At 36.2% G+C, this 18044-nt stretch overlaps 1 protein-coding gene across 4 annotated transcripts in view; it reads right to left on the bottom strand.

Annotated features, from left to right (window-relative positions):
- Positions 1–15666, bottom strand: part of LOC126457404 ((E3-independent) E2 ubiquitin-conjugating enzyme UBE2O) — a 221671-nt gene extending 206005 nt beyond the window's left edge. For all 4 annotated transcript variants that reach the window (XM_050093669.1, XM_050093670.1, XM_050093671.1 and 1 more), the window contains exon 1: positions 15254–15666. In XM_050093669.1, coding sequence (XP_049949626.1) covers positions 15254–15463 — 210 coding nt within the window. In that variant the 5' untranslated portion in view covers positions 15464–15666. The remainder of the gene's footprint in view (positions 1–15253) is intronic.
- Between the last annotated feature and the right edge of the window lie 2378 nt (positions 15667–18044).

Here is an 18044-nt window from a genome sequence, read left to right as displayed (position 1 = left end):
AATCGAACCCGGGCCCCTTGGCATGGCATTCCGCCGCACTGTCCAGTAAGGTAACAGGGGTCCCAATGTAATGATAGAAACAAACATATAAAAGCACAGTGCTCAACAGGTGTATTAAGACTATTTTTCTTGCCTGAGAGACTGAGAAGATGTAACATGTGGCCTGGAAGATGGCCTAATAATAAACAACTTGTTACAACTTATTTTTTGTCACAAATCCTCCAACTGACATATATCCTTGTACTTCAACATAATGTTCATTGCATGTAGAGGTGGTGGCACATTATGCCACATCAAATAATGCTTATTATCTTAGCTGCATCTTCATCTTCACTAAGTGATTTGCCTGGAGCGTAATTCATTCTTGCGCACAGAATCATCAATATGTACTGCCATGTAATTGTGCCACTAAATTGTTCTCAAACAGTGTCTGAAAATCTGTACTACCTGACAAGGGTAGCACTGAAGAAGACATGGTTGGACATCAATGCAACTTCAACTTCATACATTTACACATCATCAGTGGTTTTGTAAATGGTTCAGAGTTACAATTTTCTGTAACAGATAGAAAGGCCACCAGAAAACTTTAGCATTGTTTGTGCTTTGTATCATTATCAGGAGTGGGATGGAATGTAAGGTGCATAAACAAAACAAAGTCAGATGTCAAGTGATCACTATGAAGGACACGGAGACCATGTGTAATTGTATGAGGCAGCTGAAAGAATTTGAAAGGGGTCTCCCATTTGGCTGGGTGGTCAAACATGCAATATCCAGATTTGTGAGGCATTTGGACTCAATGTAGGGCTCATGGCAACATGAGGGTTTGCGTATTCATTGTTAAGGCTCTGGTCAATCATGACAGACCATCACACAGAAGGGTTGCCGTATTGTGCACTGTGCAGATTGTAATCCCTTCACATCTGCACTTGCCACCCAAGAACATGTAAGGTAATCTCTGTAACATGCTGTGTCTTCCCAGACCGTTGATTGGAGACCAGCAGCAGCAGCAGCAGCAGCAGCAGCTGGACTAGGGAATTACCGTTCCACATGTAAGTTGCCATTAACGCCACAATAAAAATGGTTGTGTTTGGAGTGGTACTGTGACCAGGAAGGATGGACTGGTGGTGAATGATGTCGCACTGTGTTCATTGATGAATCGTAGTTCTGCACTAAGCCATATGACCAGTGGCAAGTGTGGTGGTGGCCTGGGGGTTACATCACATTAATCCATCTTTTGGAGACTGGGCTACTCCTGACGTCATTGTGTAGGGACCCATTGAGTATGATTCTAGTGTCATAGCTGGCAGTGACAGATGGAACTAATGGCACAATAGTACATCACAGACATACTGTGTCCTCACATGTTACCTCTTACGTGAAAGTATTGTGGTGCCATTTTCCAACTGGAAAACTGTGTGTCAGCAAAGGAATAAACATGATTACAGAACAGATAATAAGCTAATATAGCTGAAATACCATTGTTACTTGTCATAGTTACGAATTGTATATCAAAAAGCTTATTAGGTTTTAATCATGCAGTTATGTTTTTTTCTTAAATTCCATAAGAGCAGCAATAGTACCTGTGGAAATGTATGAATGTAATTGCGATGTGATAAGCAATTTCATTTTTTCAGAATTATTGATTTAACTGTTATTTTATTACACTTTCCTTTCCACATTACATATGAAATATGTCCCTATTTCAATTGAGGTATCGCAAAGATTTTTCACCTAATGATGGCACTCAACAGCTGACATTGTTGCCACAGTACTTAGTCACAGAAGTTCTCCTCATATTACTGCTGCTGGTTGTCATTCACGCTCATTTCATTTGAGCCTACGCTTCAATTGACTTCATGTATTTAGTAAGCATTCATTTGTGTGTAGGCCTTAATTATCTGCTTAAATTCACGAAAAATTAAAGTAGTTGTAAGCAAAATATGTCTCCTGAATTCCTGTCTGGATGTTTTTATCTGTCAACATTTTCCTTCTTCCATAAAATCTAATCTGTAAACAGGAAAGAAACATCAAACAAATCACTCATTCACAGTTAATTATTCTGAAAGCTCTCACTCGCATTTACTGTGTTGTCTATAATTTCGTAGTCTCTCTATTAGTTCTCAATGTCCTGTCCACAAATTTTATTTCAGTTGGAATATTTCTTCTTCAGTTTCAATTTCAGTCATAGTAAATCAGTTACGTCCACATTCCACAGCTCACATTCGAGATAAAACTTATGATGTGGGACATGGACCCTACACTCAATAAAATGTCTGCAAAGACAATATAAAATACGTATTTATTTGGCTACAAGCTAGTATTTTAGTTTTGTTACTACTGGAAACATTATCAGAGCATCTTTGTGTATTTCCCTCTTTTCTGTGCCAAACTTAAGATTCAACATCAGTACATGAAGAACAGATCTGTTTTTGCATCTATTGTGCATTTGTGAATATGTACTGGGTGATTCCATCTCAAATTGTACAGGTCACGCCAATTCATGGTCGCGAATTTCACTGGGAAAAAATATATTAGGCCTCTATATTATAAGTGTTAAGAGAGAAAGAATTTTCATTTTAGCTTCATTTTTGTAAATGGTAGGGCCTTTTGAAGAATGTATATTTTGTAAATAACTCTTAAAACAGTAGAGAACAAAAAAATGTGACTGGGTCATTTCATGTCCAGAGAACCAGGAGTCCACACTCTACCATCTCCAAATCTAATGAAATTTGGTGTGGAGATTCTATATGGTCTTTGATGTTTATATATCAAATTTCAGTTCAGTATCTTCAGTGGTTGAATTTCTAGGGGCTTTTAAGGAGAGGCTACTCATCTTCGCATCACATACAAAGGTGCAAATGTGACAAGTGTGCTAGGCTTTTTTAAAAGTTCTAGCACACATTTGGTCATTTGCTTTAATATATGTAGATAACTTTTTGTAGTGAATCACACCATGTCAAAAATTTGGGATTTAGCCACACCTAAATGTAGATATAAGCCTCTAAAGTGGCTAATAAAATCGTTTTGCTATTCTGAGAGCCAAGGTTTGACCAACCACTGCTACTTTTCAAATAAACCAATCATACCAGAACTTTAGAGGGTTATTCCTAACTATGATGTCTATATATGGATCAAATTTAAATAACATTGGATGACTAGAAGAAAAGATATGCAGCTCCGAAGTTGGTCAAAATTTTCTACATGCAAATTTTATATTTTTTTGGGAGGCAGTATCTCAACCGTGTCTAATTCAATTCTCACTCTCTTTTTTTCCATAGCTTGAAAGAGCATGCTTTAAGCTTTCAAAGCTATATTATTCAATTTTGGGATCTATCACATTGATAGGTAAACATACATTTCGAAAGTTGTTATTTTATCACTTCAAGAAGACTGAAAAGTGGAATATTTTGCTCATTATGTCCCACACTTAATTTTTTTGAGTATATAAATCAGTTTCAAACATATGCCATAAAACAAGTACAATACACAAAACAGCAAATTTGCAAAACAAAAACACTAAAGAGTCGGTTCCATTTTTGGTTAAATAGTTTTACAATTTTGTCAAGGACAGATTGAGGAAAACTGTGTTGTCTTCCTGGTGGTGGTGGTGACTGTGCTTCTAAAGTCATGAAAGTATGTTGCTCAGGAAACCAGCAGGCATGTCTAGCAGCTGGCCGGTGGAAGGAACAGGCAGAACCATGTGGGTGCATAAAGCTAATGAGGACATCATCTTGTTCATGCGAAACTTTATTTGAAAGGCATGGACAGCGATGGTATCATTCGATGGAGACAGTTGCTGATCATACAAATGCTAATACTCTGACATTCTTTGCCACCAAAAAAGATAACAAATGCATGTGGCCTAACTACAACCTTGCAGAACTTCAACAACAAATGAATAATTCTCAGCAAAATACATAAATATAATTAATTCATTTTTGGCAAGATTTCTTTTTAGCTGCTTAAGGTATAAACTCTAGTGTTTTGTCATATGTGATGGCTTCTTAAACTGGTAATTTTCAAAATCAGTGTCTCCATGAAGTATTTAGCAGTTCTCTGACATGTCTCCAATGTGTGTCTGTCAGTATGGACCTATTGCTGGTATTGCATTGTTTCTTCAGGGTCACATTCTGTAAAAGCATCTTTGCGAAAAGCTTCTAGTTGTATTTTTCCTTGACATTCCGCACAACATTGCAGCATACAATCTTACAATCTTTTGGTTCCAAACTTCATACAGTTTTCTTTCCTTCAAAACCTTGTATCATCTTGGATGGATGTTTCTGAAGGCAACATTAATTTGACATTTTGGTGAATTGCACATACACATATTGAATGTGATCCAGAAGCACCAACTAACGTACACCATTTCAGCCTGAACTTACAAAAATTTGAAAAGCTCAGCAGATTTCCATACAGCTTACAATAAGCAATGAACATTTCTTTCAGATTTGAAAGGAGCAGATGTTTCTGCTTGTGAATTTTTTCCCCATTTATTTTTACTGCAACTCATACCTTTTCGCATGGGCATAAACACAAAAACTCATCATCTTCAAAAAAAAAAGTGAGGATATTTTGTTGTACTTCGTTGTTGAGCTTTTTCCCTTTTCAGTTTGCATGTTTTGCCAAAATCCCATCTTTTATCTTTAGTTTCCTAGACTACTTCTCCATTTTAGTTGAAACAGCAAATTCTTTAACCATTTTTTCAATAGTCCACCTATTTTGGGCCAGAGTCAAAATTCGAACTTCACTACAAGTTTTTGAAGGCTGAAGCTTAAGTTCTTCAATTAAGATACCCATATCTTTAAATTTTTGGCACTCTTCCGTTTGTATCTGAGCAATATCTACTTGGCTCACCAGCAGCTGTGGCAATTATCTTCGTAATGCTACCTTAGGCTTTCAGAACTACGCTATTTATGTATCCCAATGAATCCCTTTTGCTAATCTGTTGAACCTTTAATGGTGACTCTCCATGTGATGATAATGAAATATTACTAGTAAAGCAAGCTTCAACAACATTCAACTCTTCAGTGGATGGTGATTCTTAATTATCTTGGTGGGACGATTCTCTCTGGACCACTTCTTGTCTACATTTGGTAGAAATTTTTCTGACCAAGTTTAAACACTTTAGTCAATAATTTCGTCCTATCAGACATTGAAATGGTCACTGCTGTTAAAGCCTTCTTGGTTACATGTTTTTCTTTACCAAATGGGTTGCAGCAAATCTTCTGCAGGAACTGAAATTTTGTCTCAACAAGGCATCATGGTATGGACAAATTTGGGCATCTTCAGTCAAATCAAGCCTAGACCTACATCATAGAAGCTTCTTGTCTATTGGTGACGTTTCCTTAACTGATTGTAATGGTGATGACTTATGACTATCGGCTCTGCCTGATCCACCAAAATAGCTCGGTAAAGGGGTCTCTTGGTTCATTTTATACAATAGTTTTTTGACCTCTAACAAGCAATTTTGAAAGCTTATGAATATCCAGCTTTGAAGCAAAGAAGATTCAGTCTTGTTTGTATATAAAATATACAAACTAGGCCATCAAAATAGATTGTTTTAATGCTTACAACAGTGATTATTGATTATGCCAACACTCAGTATTCAACACTAAGACTGTACAATGTCAACACTAAAGATTACACCTCACAGAGGACTGACACAGTGAAACTTGCCAATAATGAAAGCAACAACTGAAAGTGGTATTTCAGCAAGGTATCACTGCTGCGAAGATAGAGCTTTAAAAAACTATTGCTGCTTTATAGTGTCAATGGAAACTGAAGGACAATGCATATATACACAACCATGCAGTGTAGAGTAAAAACATTCTAAACGACAAAATTCTGTTATGATCATCTACATTTTATGACCTTAAGAGCATTTTCTGAGGTTTTATTATATTTATATTCTACACTGTAAAATAATGTAAAAACACTTATTACCACAGCTATATTCCCTAAAATGCAGGCAAATCGTATACTATTAAGACACTACAATTACACATTTTTTGATTTACAACTTCGAATTGTGTTAATTTTCCGTATTTAAAAAAATTCATTTTTCCTACTTTTGAATAGGTATTCTTACTCATCAATATGCAAGGTCGAGAATTTAAATAATATTGCTTTGAAAGCTTAAAGCATGCTCTTTCCAGCTGTGGTAAGGAAAAATAAGATTGAATAAGACAGTTGAAATATTGCTCCCCCCCCCCCCCCCCCAATTCCAAATATGACCCACTTCACAGCTGCATATTTTTTCTTCTAGGCATCCAATGTTATTTAAATTGGATCCAAATACAGACATCATAGATAGGAATAACCCTCTGAAGTTTTGGTGTGATTAGTTCATATGAACAGTAGCAGAGGTCAGTCAAAATTTGACTCTCAGAATAGCACAACGAATTTTTTAGCCACTTTAGAGGCTTGTGTCTATATTTAGGTGTGGCTAAATTCCAAATTTTTACCGGGTGTGATTCACCATAAAAAGTTGTCGATGTATGTTAAAGCAAATTACTTTTTTAAAACCCTAGCAAACTTGCCACATTTGCACAATCATACATGATGCGAGGGTGAGTAGCCTCTATTTAAAGGCCCTGAACTGAAATTTGATACATAACCATCAAAGACCATGTAGAACCTTCACACCAAATTTCATTAGTTGGAGATGGTCGAGTGGGGACACTTTTAATATTCGTCCCTTTGATGTGGAATGGTCCAAAAGTACTGGAGACTTGGCAGAGGTTTTGTATTAAAGCTCTCTCTTAGTGTGTTGAAATGATGGGCTTCCTTTAACTTACAAATTTAAGATGAAAATACGAAATTTAAGTTAATTTTCCCAATTCAAAAAAATTTTTTTTTTCTAATTTGGAAAGTTACAGAACACCATCATTCTGTCATATTACCAGATACTACTGATGTAGTTGTAAACAGTATCTGGGCAATTCCATAGTTACGGGTGTTACATGTACACACCTTATAATCAGGAAAAATAATGTAAGGAAAAATATTTATTGAATTTAATATTGAAAACTTTTAAGGCTTACATTATAATTCATGTTAGAAATGTTGATACTGGAGTTGTTTTATTGTTCTCCTGGTTATTAATCAAAAAAGAAGTGTTACGGGTGTTACCAAAAGTAGACCTGGCCCCCGTTATGAGTTAGGGAATTCTCTAATTTCTCCAAACTTGATGAAGCTTTTATTCTCGTAAAACAACTGTTAAGAGATATTGCCCCAAATTTTATTCTGAAATATAAGTTTTTATTTTTTTGGACATCATAACTCAGTATATATATATTTTTTGCTGTTCCGGGTGTTACATTAAATGTTACGGGTGTTGCATAGATGCATCAGATTTGATTCTTGAAGAAATAAATCTACCTCTTACAATTGCATAAAAAGAAAAGAAGTAGGCCTATTGTAGTTTATTTGGAATAAAATTATGTATTTAAGAAAACGTATTTGAAGGATAAAGCTATTTATTACACAAAAAAATTTGTTACAATTTTATAGTACAACTAGGCCAAGATATCGTTACTTACTTAACATTTACCTCATTTTGTAGGCCTAATAAATTTATGACAAAAGTGTTTTCTTATTATTGATAGGTTTAAAAACTTCATTTAATAATCTTTTTCAGCAACATCCAACTCAAAATTGAACTCATAGTACAAACGATTACCTTGTTGTTTGATTTCTGGTGTACTTGACAGAATTTCACAAAACAAATATCAGTTTCATCTAGTTTAAAAAGTGTTTTACTTTTTCCTACTGACTTCAGAAGCATTATTTTCACATTCTCCTCTTCAGCAACCTCACTCTGGCAGATTCCCAAGTAACGGTATTGAATTTTGGATAGGGTTGGCTAATTTTACTCACTTGGAATGTCAACCAAGACAAATAACCCAAATTTTAAATCAGACTTTTCAATTTTATTATTTAGGCTTAACTCTCAAGCACTTCCAATATTGTCTTGTGATTCAGATAGTGAAACAGTCTCCTGATCAGAATCATCAGAACTGCACACTTCATAGAAGTTTATGCATCTTTTTGCATGTAGGCCTAATGTTTTAGTTTTGGCCTCCTCAGTGATAAATACTGACACCCTTGTCATTAATGACTCTGCTGTTTTCGAAACCAGCAAATCAGTTGTGTTGTAAGGCCGAAAGTGATGGCAGCCCTGGATTTGAGGAATCGCTTGTAAATTTTTCCACCTTTCATCCAAAATAGGAATGTTATGCTCCACTGTTATCTTATCAACCCATAGTACCTTAATTTTAGAAAAATTCTTCAGAGTGTAGTCATAAAAGTCAATTGTGTTATTAATAATAACTTTCCTAGATCTAACAGCTGTCCACACGCTCCTCTTCAGTGCACCTCCAATGCCATCCATGGCTCCTTTACCATGTGAACTCAAAAAAGTTCCACTTAACTGGCAATCCAAAGTCTCTCTCAAAATAACATAGATTGGACAACGTATATTTATTTTTGAACTGCCCAGCACAGTTGGCAGAAAATATAAAAATTCTTTTAACTTTAGGAAAAGCTTTTCTAATCTCTATTATAACAGTTTTAAGAAAAGTCCATACACAATATTTTGTGTGTGAAAAATTGTTACTGGTGACTGCATAGGACCTGACTTCATGGTTTGCAAACCAAATGCAGAAAGTGCAAATAGTTACTTGTGAATGTGCCCATTGTGCACTCTGTACCTCATCTTGCGAAATTAGCGCATAATTCTCTGCAAAGTCCAGTTGAAGAACACATTCTTCAACGTCAGGGCTGTTTTTCTTCCTTTGAAGAAATCACTCTGCTTTATCTTCACGTAGCAATGTTTTTTTAAACTGAGGCAATTTGTCAACCAGTGATGCTAAGGCATAATCGCAGCTCCCTGAATTTTCACTAAGACAAGGATGATGTTTCGCATCTTTTCCCATTGATTCCAGACAATTTTTTTAGTTAAGTCAAAGCCTTCTGGAATAAATTTGCTCAATTTAATTTGACATTCCTGGCATGACCCTAAAACACAGTCTTCGTTCTGTGAATTACAACTTAATTCGTTCAATAATTCCTTGTGATTGCTTGGAACAGATGGAACAGCTTTGCTCAAAGACTCAAGTATGCTTATGAAATTGTAGTGGTACTTACACACACATACATACATTATGTGGTGTATATGATGATAGGAGAACAGAAGGTGGTCGCAGTGAATAAAACGTGGACTTTCCTACAGAAATATCTGGATGGAGTTTTTTGAATTCCTCGTAAACCTCACCTACAGTCAAAAGTAAGCGAAACTTTTGGAATTTCTGTTTACATTCTCCCTTTTTCCATACAGTTACAAGATCTTTATGCCCAGGAGCTTGGCGGCTTATGTCGTCCCTAGTGAAGAACTCGTGAATTTTTAGTTTTTCCTCTTCACTTAAGACTGGAGTTCTGGAATGTTTTGTATAACATATAAAAGTTTCAGAGCCAATTATATCGGAAACTATCTTTTTAATAACAGCAGATTTTTTACTGGGGCTTATTGGAAGTACCCTTTGGTTATAATTTAAATGCAGGGCCTAGGCCTACTAGAGATAAAGGTGGCATTAAACCTTCCAAATCAAGTTACGGGTGTTATACATGTGTTAAGTAACACCCGAAACAAAAATTAGTAACACCCGTAACAGCTCTAAGAGTGTTAAATAAGATTCCAGAATGCCATGTAATGGTATGATATTGTAAAACATGTGCATAACCTCACTTTTACAGAAAGGCATTGTACAGAACAAATTTACTAGATTAGAAATTAAACTTTTGTATCTTTTTTGTTACGGGTGTTACAAGCTGCATATATATTAAAAACTAACAAAATAAAGATATGCAATTAGCTCATCACAACAAAACAAATTATTATTAGCTACAACAATGTTGACTTCAATATTCTTTGCAGCAATAGAACAATCAGCCATAGATAACACAACTAATACTCATCTGGAAATAACATAAAACATACCTCTCTGTGGTGCCATAGAGTAGTGCACTTTAAACACTTTATGAAAGTAGAAATTTAATTTTTTCATATTCATGATTATTTTGCAATGAACAAATGTACTTTTAACTTGGCATTTTTAAAGTTGTATTTGTAATATTGTCATTTTAATTTTTTTGTCACAAAGTCTCTTTAACGTGGAATGACCCATCTTCTCTGCTCCAGCAATCTGGACTATGTAAAAATTTATTACTGAAAATGTAAATCGCCTAAGTTTTTAAGAATTATTTACTCAAAAACCGCTGTCCGAAAACTTTTTTGAGACTTATACAAAATACTGTTGGTTAATATGTTAGTAGTCAGTGCAAACACAGTGGACAATATTTATCTGTGTAAAGTGTTCAAAAATTTTTCAGCATTCTACATATTTCACATCACTGAGTTTCTAGAATAAGATATGCATGTTGGCAACACTGTTTCCAGTGTTGTTCTGTTTATAACGAACTAGTGAGAACTTGCACACAAACCATTCTGCATCGTGTTTTGTGTTTGGTTTGAACTTTTTGTTAGATACAATGTCAATGAGAAAATACAACAGTGAAAGAGTGAGGTGTGTAGACTATGAAAAAAAGACACAAGAAGGTAGTGCTTAAGAATAGTGGAGTAAATGCTTCACAGTTGTTGGAAATCTGTTGGAGGTACTGCAGAAATATCTTGGTCCTCAAGAAATCACAGCCATTGTGCAGGAATTGCTACACTCACTGCAAGACGAAACTGAGTGACAACCCTCCGATTACCATCCTCCGAATGTGAAACTGAAGAAGACAGTGCACATGTTTGTATTCCTGGATTTGAAGTTGTTGACGTGTTGAATGTTAGTATTTCTGCTGTGGCCCCTACCACATTCCCCCCCCCCCCCCCCTAAATGTCCAGGAAAAGTAAGAAGCACAAGAAGAAAACAGTATGTAAAAAGAAAAGTTGAGGAAATTGAAACACATTTTACACAAGCAACATTTTCTAAACTTTGTGAAGTGTATAATGTAGATGCACTTGGTGCATCGAAGTGTGATGTGTGGTTTCTACAGCTAAATACTGCTATCTCTGCAGGAAAAGGTACAGTGACTGACACTGATACCAGATAGCTACTCAAAGCAGCAGATACAGAAATACATACCCACTTCCTCACATTATTTGATTTCAAAAGCTCGTAAAATAAAGAATGAGAAAGGTATTTAGGCATACCCAGATTCTTACTGTGGAAATCCATTGCAAGATGATACACTTACTGTTGCTCTGGAATATTATCTAAGTGAAGACAAAAAGTGCAGCAGGCGAAGTACTAATCAAGCTGATGTTATCTGTGTTACTGAAAATTGTGAAAAGGTAAAAAGATAGATGACAAGATCTATATGAGAAACATATCTCATAATGCAAAAGAAGAACCCAAATTTAAAAATTGGTGTCACAAAATTCTACTCCTTACAATCAAAATGGGTAAAATGCCAGCCAGGGAAGGATTTACTGCACTAAGTTGAAACTTGTTTGTTTCGCCATAAGCAATGACAGATGGACCTGATGCTTTCGTGCATATGCGAGCAGCAAGATAAAATGTTGGTAGGCCGAGTGTGCAACATTCCCTGTGCTGAAGTGATGACCGTAGAAACATTGCACCTTCAGGATACTGATAATGACGTAACCTATGCATAGTGGGAGGGCAGAGAGTTGGTGAAGAAGACAGCAGAGCCAGAGAAGTTTGTAACAGAGGTTAGGTGTTGGGTCATGAAAGGAATAGCTCACCATCATCATATCCAGATGATTCAAAGACAGGCCATAGCAGAAGTAAAATCAGCCACATCACAGAACACCGACACATTAGCTCTTCATTTAGACTTTGCTGAGAACAGGTCTGTTGCTTTGCAGAATGAAATTCAAAGTTACCACTGGCACACTTCACAGGTATCAATATTCACATGTGTTGCATGCTTCCTTGGAACATCACACTGTTTTGCTATTGTCAGTGATGATTTCATTCATGACAGTGCACATGCATGCTGCACTGTCAGCATGATAATTGATGAAATAGTATCTGGAGGCCATGCATTTCCTAAACATATATATGTAACTGATGCTGCAGAATCTCATTTTAAAAACCACTTTCAGCTTTATGAGCTTGATCAACATGGTAGTACAGGAACTAACACAAAAAAGGGATATTTTCAGCAACAGGCCGCGGAAAAAGTGCATGTGATGGGGTAAGAAGCCTCTGTAAACATCTTGAAACAAGATTTAATCTCCAGCATGAAGCTGTTGATGCTTTAAAGAGATGCTACTAGATTTGTACACACCATATCAACATTAGTAACAAACATGAAAGTCTTAATTCTAAATGAAAATACATTAAAGGAATTCTGTTTAAAAAAAGAGTGAAGAGTGGTATGCTATGAAGCCTGTGGTATGAATTCAGTCAAGTGACTACTGGGTTGCATCTCGGAGTGGCACATACATTACAAAGATGGTTCTCCATGAAATGCAGCCTGTTACTGCATGTGAAATGCAGAGACCACAGTATACATTAGAAGACTTTGTCGTGAGGACCTTCATTTCTTGGGGATGGAACTTGTCGTGAGCACCTTCATTTCTTGGGGATGGAACTGATAAGGATATCTCTCTTGAGCTGCAAGATATCACTGTCTCCTTCACGACACCTCATGGTCCTAATTACACTTTCAAACGGCCATCATAAAAGATCAGTGTGCAGTTTCCATTTCCCAAGTACTGCTCTTGTTGGATCATCCTTGTACGTGTGCAAATTCAGCTCTGTTATACAAGTTCAACGAAAAGCAGATGAAAAAAACAAATGAACTGTCTTCAACAGTGCAGTGTTGATTGTTACACTGTAGGCAATTTTAAATCATGGAAAGTCATGAAGTAGTAAAATCATGACAAAAGACAATAATGATTTGTGAATAATATCAAAAAAAGAAAAATGGGTATGAATAGTCTACATCTCATTTTTGTTATAAAATGATTTCGAACAAAGTTATCAACTGTTTTCCCACTCACATATAATGTTGTAAAGTGATTTTCATTCAGAAATACCTATTTTGCATCACATTTATTTAAAATAAGCTCTCAATTTAAATATTTAAGTGTCCATGATTTTTTGACCTTGAGAATAGAGCTAGGTCTACCTACAAAATTCTCACATTTTGTACAGACAAGTATTGCTCACTCTGACTGTACATTCACGAAGTACAATGACCAACTAACATGCGATGAAATTTTTAGGACATTTCGGATAGGGATTTTGGAGAAAAAGAATTTCCAAATAAAAATTTCAGATCCTTTCATCTTTATGTACAAATATTTTGTCAGTTTAAGAATTTCATGCATTAATGTCATTGATGACAGTTAGCAGTCCTTCCACTTTGTCATTTCTCATGACAGTTAACATTCTCTTACTGTTCATATCTTCAAAACATAATTTTGAAATTCGTAAAAGCTCAGAAGTGTGTTTGTATTAATCATGTCTTATAGTATTGGGAACAAAGTATTTATGGAAAATAAATTTTGATCTCTACCATTTTTGGTTTCTTTATTACAATTTTTCTTTTCATTACAACATTTTCACAAATACTCTCATTTAGAGAAGTCTGCAGCATTTTAACAAATCATCAGAAAATCAAAATATTGTAGTTTTGGAGCAGTATCATGTGGAACTTCAACAAATAATGATGCGACACATTCACTCTTGACCTGTATCATTTGATATGGAAGCACCCTACTTCGAAACTGCAATGGTTTGCTGATAGTCAAAAGTTATCGAAAAGTTGTAATTAATTTGTTAATTTACGGATTTCTATGACCTCAAAAATGGTAATTATTGTTATGGCAAAAATACTGAGTTTACACAGAGCAGGTCGACTCTAGGCAGATAGCTTTTGTTGTTACATATCCAAGAACTTTTTGTCAGTACACTACATTAATAGGAGGTCTTCACAAAGTGTTACATTGTTACCATCCAGAAACATTGAAGTAACGCAGTAGCTGACACTGAGTCACATTGAAATCTTGGTTGTGGCTACAGGTTTATTTGAACTCTCCCCAATCTTTAATGTCACCTTCAAGATCAATGCATTCACGATAAAAACTGAAGCTATGGGTAAATTCGGAAAACTTATTTCAGATCATGGACATGTCTATGAGGATGCATATCATGTGCATAAACAGCACAAACTTCGAAAAATGCAAGGGCGGTACACCATTCCCTTGTCCAAGTGAATCAGCTTTGGTCACCTATTAAGTTTATATTATATGGCAGCCTTGTTTACATAAAATTAGAGTCAATAAATTTCTTATGTGATTTTATTTAGCCATACTATAATCATGAATTTATAGAATATATCACTAATGTACTACAGGTCACAGGCTTTCAAACCAAAATAATGAAAAGTCAGTGTTTCAAAATGAAAGCAACTGATATGTTTGATATTAAACAGTGAGTGCAGTAAACATTGTGGTGGTTCTTAATTCACTATATTTTAATGGAATATTGATCTGTTGCTTGGGAATACACATTTTAATTTAAAAACTCGAAATTTGTAAGTGCATTCAAAATACAGACAACACAAATATTGTATCCAGTGTTACATGGCAGTCACCGAAGAAGCTTATTGTTATCAACTTGAAAATGATTAATCGGAATTGATAGAATGCCCGAGCAAACATTCGGTGCACCTTCTGTGTGCATGTTTTCTGATGAGCGTACACAGTACATTCCTAATTCAACTTTTCACAAATCTCTGGGATCTCACTGCAAATAAACTGAAAATTGACACGGATAAAAACTACTTCGACTTATGAATTCCTGAGAATTAATGGCTACTTGACATTTATCATCAGTTTATGTGAATAGGATCATTCCTTTCCAATTACCAATCCATCTGAGATTCCTCTGCATCCAATAACAATTTACGCTCACAGATAACATAAACCGAAGAGAGATTGTAATTTCAGTCATCACAGTCGGAAAAGACAATTATGAACTAACACGAGCCGAAAAGTCTTAGATAAATAGTTGTCTTGATGTTAGTTGCAGTACTGAAAACACTCTCAGTGATGCAAAACATTGATCTTTCACTTCGCCGCATTTGGCAAAGATGAACTACATACTGATCTTCCTTATTTAATGCAAAAACCTCTGCAAATTCTTGTCAGGGAGAGGTGATCCACGACATGTTTGGAATTTCAAGAAAAACGCAACTTTATATTTTTTTTTACCTTTCGCTCTGGAATGACTTCTTCCACTCCAGTTGGGTGCCACGCAACACGTATGTGCCCTTTCTTCATACGGCCACCATCTTCTGCATCCGAATTCTCATCACTACTGACAAGCTCTGAATTTTCCAAAACCATGCCAAACTCTATGTTGCCCTTCTTATTAACTCTATAAACTTCATCCTCATAGAAATACTGGTGCTCCGCAGCCATGATGGTCTTCACTCCGTACTCACTGACAGGAAATTAACTGATCGAACCAAATACAAGACACTGTTGACGCGATTTGCAAACGGTTATACCATTATAAAACCAAAAAGTATAATTTCCTCCCCAACCTTACTTAGCTCAAAACAATTAATACAGGCAAATAAACATTCTTTTGATGAAAGGAGCTATGACAAATGCAAAACGACTGTACAGCCAAAGATCTGTCGATTTGTAATTAAATCTCTGTGGTTATTAAAATAAATGCAAAACTAACTACCAATAAAATGTGTCCCTTAACACCTTAAAATATGTTTGGACGCAGCTTCTAATTTTAATGTCAATGCCGGAAATGCATTTGTCTCTAAAACTTGCAATTTGTGCCAAAGATTACAACCAACAAATTCACGAAACAATGTAATCGAGTATAATGAATGCGTGTTAAATCCCTAAGCTGGACGCCACTATTAAATCGAAACGATTCCTTCGCAGTTTGGGCTACATCCCCACGTATCTTTGAACTACTGTAAACCTAGACAATGAAATTATCTCAGATAGTACAAGCATGCCACGGACGTGCAGGCCCCACGTTCCACATGCGCAAATGTCTACGCACAACAAATGTGCGCAGGAAGATCTTACCGTGTGGACAGGAGAGTTGCGCATAAATGAAATGTCGGCAATCCTTGAAGTTGGAGTTGCAGATTTGAGCAAAATTGCTAAAATCTGTGTCAAACAAATGTGAGAGTATGGTAGCAACTCACATCTGCGTGGACAAATGATAATTTGTGGATTTCGTACAAAGTGAAATCTAAAATCGTTGATATGCGCGCGTCATGGTGTTAGGGAGTTCATTACTGGAGTTACTAAGCCACACACCTTAATGGGACGTCAGTTTCAAGGATTATAGCGATCGAGATAAGAAAGCACCGGGCTATCATACTTTGATGGATGAAACAAGAGCAATTGACCTTATGACAACAAGGGAAACAATCACGTTAAAAATTCGATGCGGACTTGAATAAAATTGTTTTTCACTCGAAGTTATCCTATGTCATGATATTTCGTGGCAATGACGATAAAATAAAATAAAAGTATTATGTAGACGAGTGCAGTCAGAATATTGCGTTGAATTGATAAAGAAACATCTTGCAGCAGTGTCTTAAGGGACATTGTTGTTCTTACATTTGCATGTCACAACATTTACTACAAAATGGAACGCAAACATACAGTCAGCTACCACAATGTCAAAAGTAAAACTTTTTGTTAGACTATGAATCCCTATCTAGAATTCAGAATGGAGGAGGAGGATGAGGAGCTTAGTGTTTAACGTCCCCCTGACGACGAGTTCATTAGAGACGAAGCGCAAGCTCGGATTGTGGATGGACAGAGAAGATGATGTGCCATTCCCTTTCAAAGGAACCATCCCAGCATCTGCCTTAACCGATTTAGAGACATCACAGAAAACTTAGATATTGACTTAAAAAGACTTCTAGAATTCTAAAACGTATTATCTCTAAATTTTCACAGCTGATATGTTACATAACTGAGGTACTTCGCTTGCCTTCATGACTCCTTCTTTGGGACAGTGTACATAGTTTTGCATGTGTCAGGTATTATTTTACTCAATGCTTGTATGGACATTGCTGTCGAAAATTCTAAATCTTTCTGTTGCCAGGAATGCCATTGTCGCTGTCAACCGTTAATGTGGTGAAATTATTACCTCATAAAAGTCTTTTGTCGTGCTATACAAGAAGTTACGAGCGTAAATAGATTTTTATCTGTCTCCCATTTCATCAGGCGCCGGGTTCGCTGTGTAATTCGTGAAGTACATTAATATGGCCGTCCGCGGTGGCCGAGCGGTTGTAGGCGCTACAGTTCGGAACCGCGCGACCGTTATGGTCGCAGGTTCGAATCCTGCCTCGGGCATGGATGTGTGTGATGTCCTTAGATTAGTTAGGTTTAAGTAGTTCTAAGTTCTAGGGGGCTGATGACCTCAGAAGTTAAGTCCCATAGTGCTCAGAGCCATTTTTAAATTAATATGTGAACACTACCATCGCTTAAGGAGCCACTGTCTAGGCCAATTTAAAACTTTCTTTCCACTTCTGACGCTTTATTAATATCTTAAGTCTAGTTTCGAACACAGACCACAGAGCAATTTCTTGCGTTGTGAGTTAGTGGTGTGGACTGAAATATCATTTGCGAGAGTGTAACCACTTGCCACTGAAGCTTCCTAGACCGACAGATGGCAGGCCAGCAGTAATTTGATACTAAGGTCTATATAAGTAACAGATCTTGTTTGATAGTGTGTCGTGTGTGATTTATTGCATGAACACACACCTGTGCAGACAAGTCCTTGCCTGACGACTGACCTTAATTAACATGTGTGTATGGGTATATCAAAATAAAAAAGAAAGAGAAGTTGTAATACTAGATTAATATGTAGTTTTTAAAACTTCCAGAAGGAATAAAAACTATAATATGCGGTTAATGAGTCGGTTAGTTAATGATGTAGAAACAAATGAGAGACAGCAGTCATCGCCTTCATATTATCCAAAACATTTGTAAGGTATATAGCACACTCCTA

Source organism: Schistocerca serialis, chromosome 2 (assembly GCF_023864345.2).
Source record: "Schistocerca serialis cubense isolate TAMUIC-IGC-003099 chromosome 2, iqSchSeri2.2, whole genome shotgun sequence".
Classification (NCBI taxonomy): domain Eukaryota; kingdom Metazoa; phylum Arthropoda; class Insecta; order Orthoptera; family Acrididae; genus Schistocerca; species Schistocerca serialis.
Note: the sequence above shows the minus strand (reverse complement) of the source record. Positions and strands in the feature narration are given on the sequence as shown.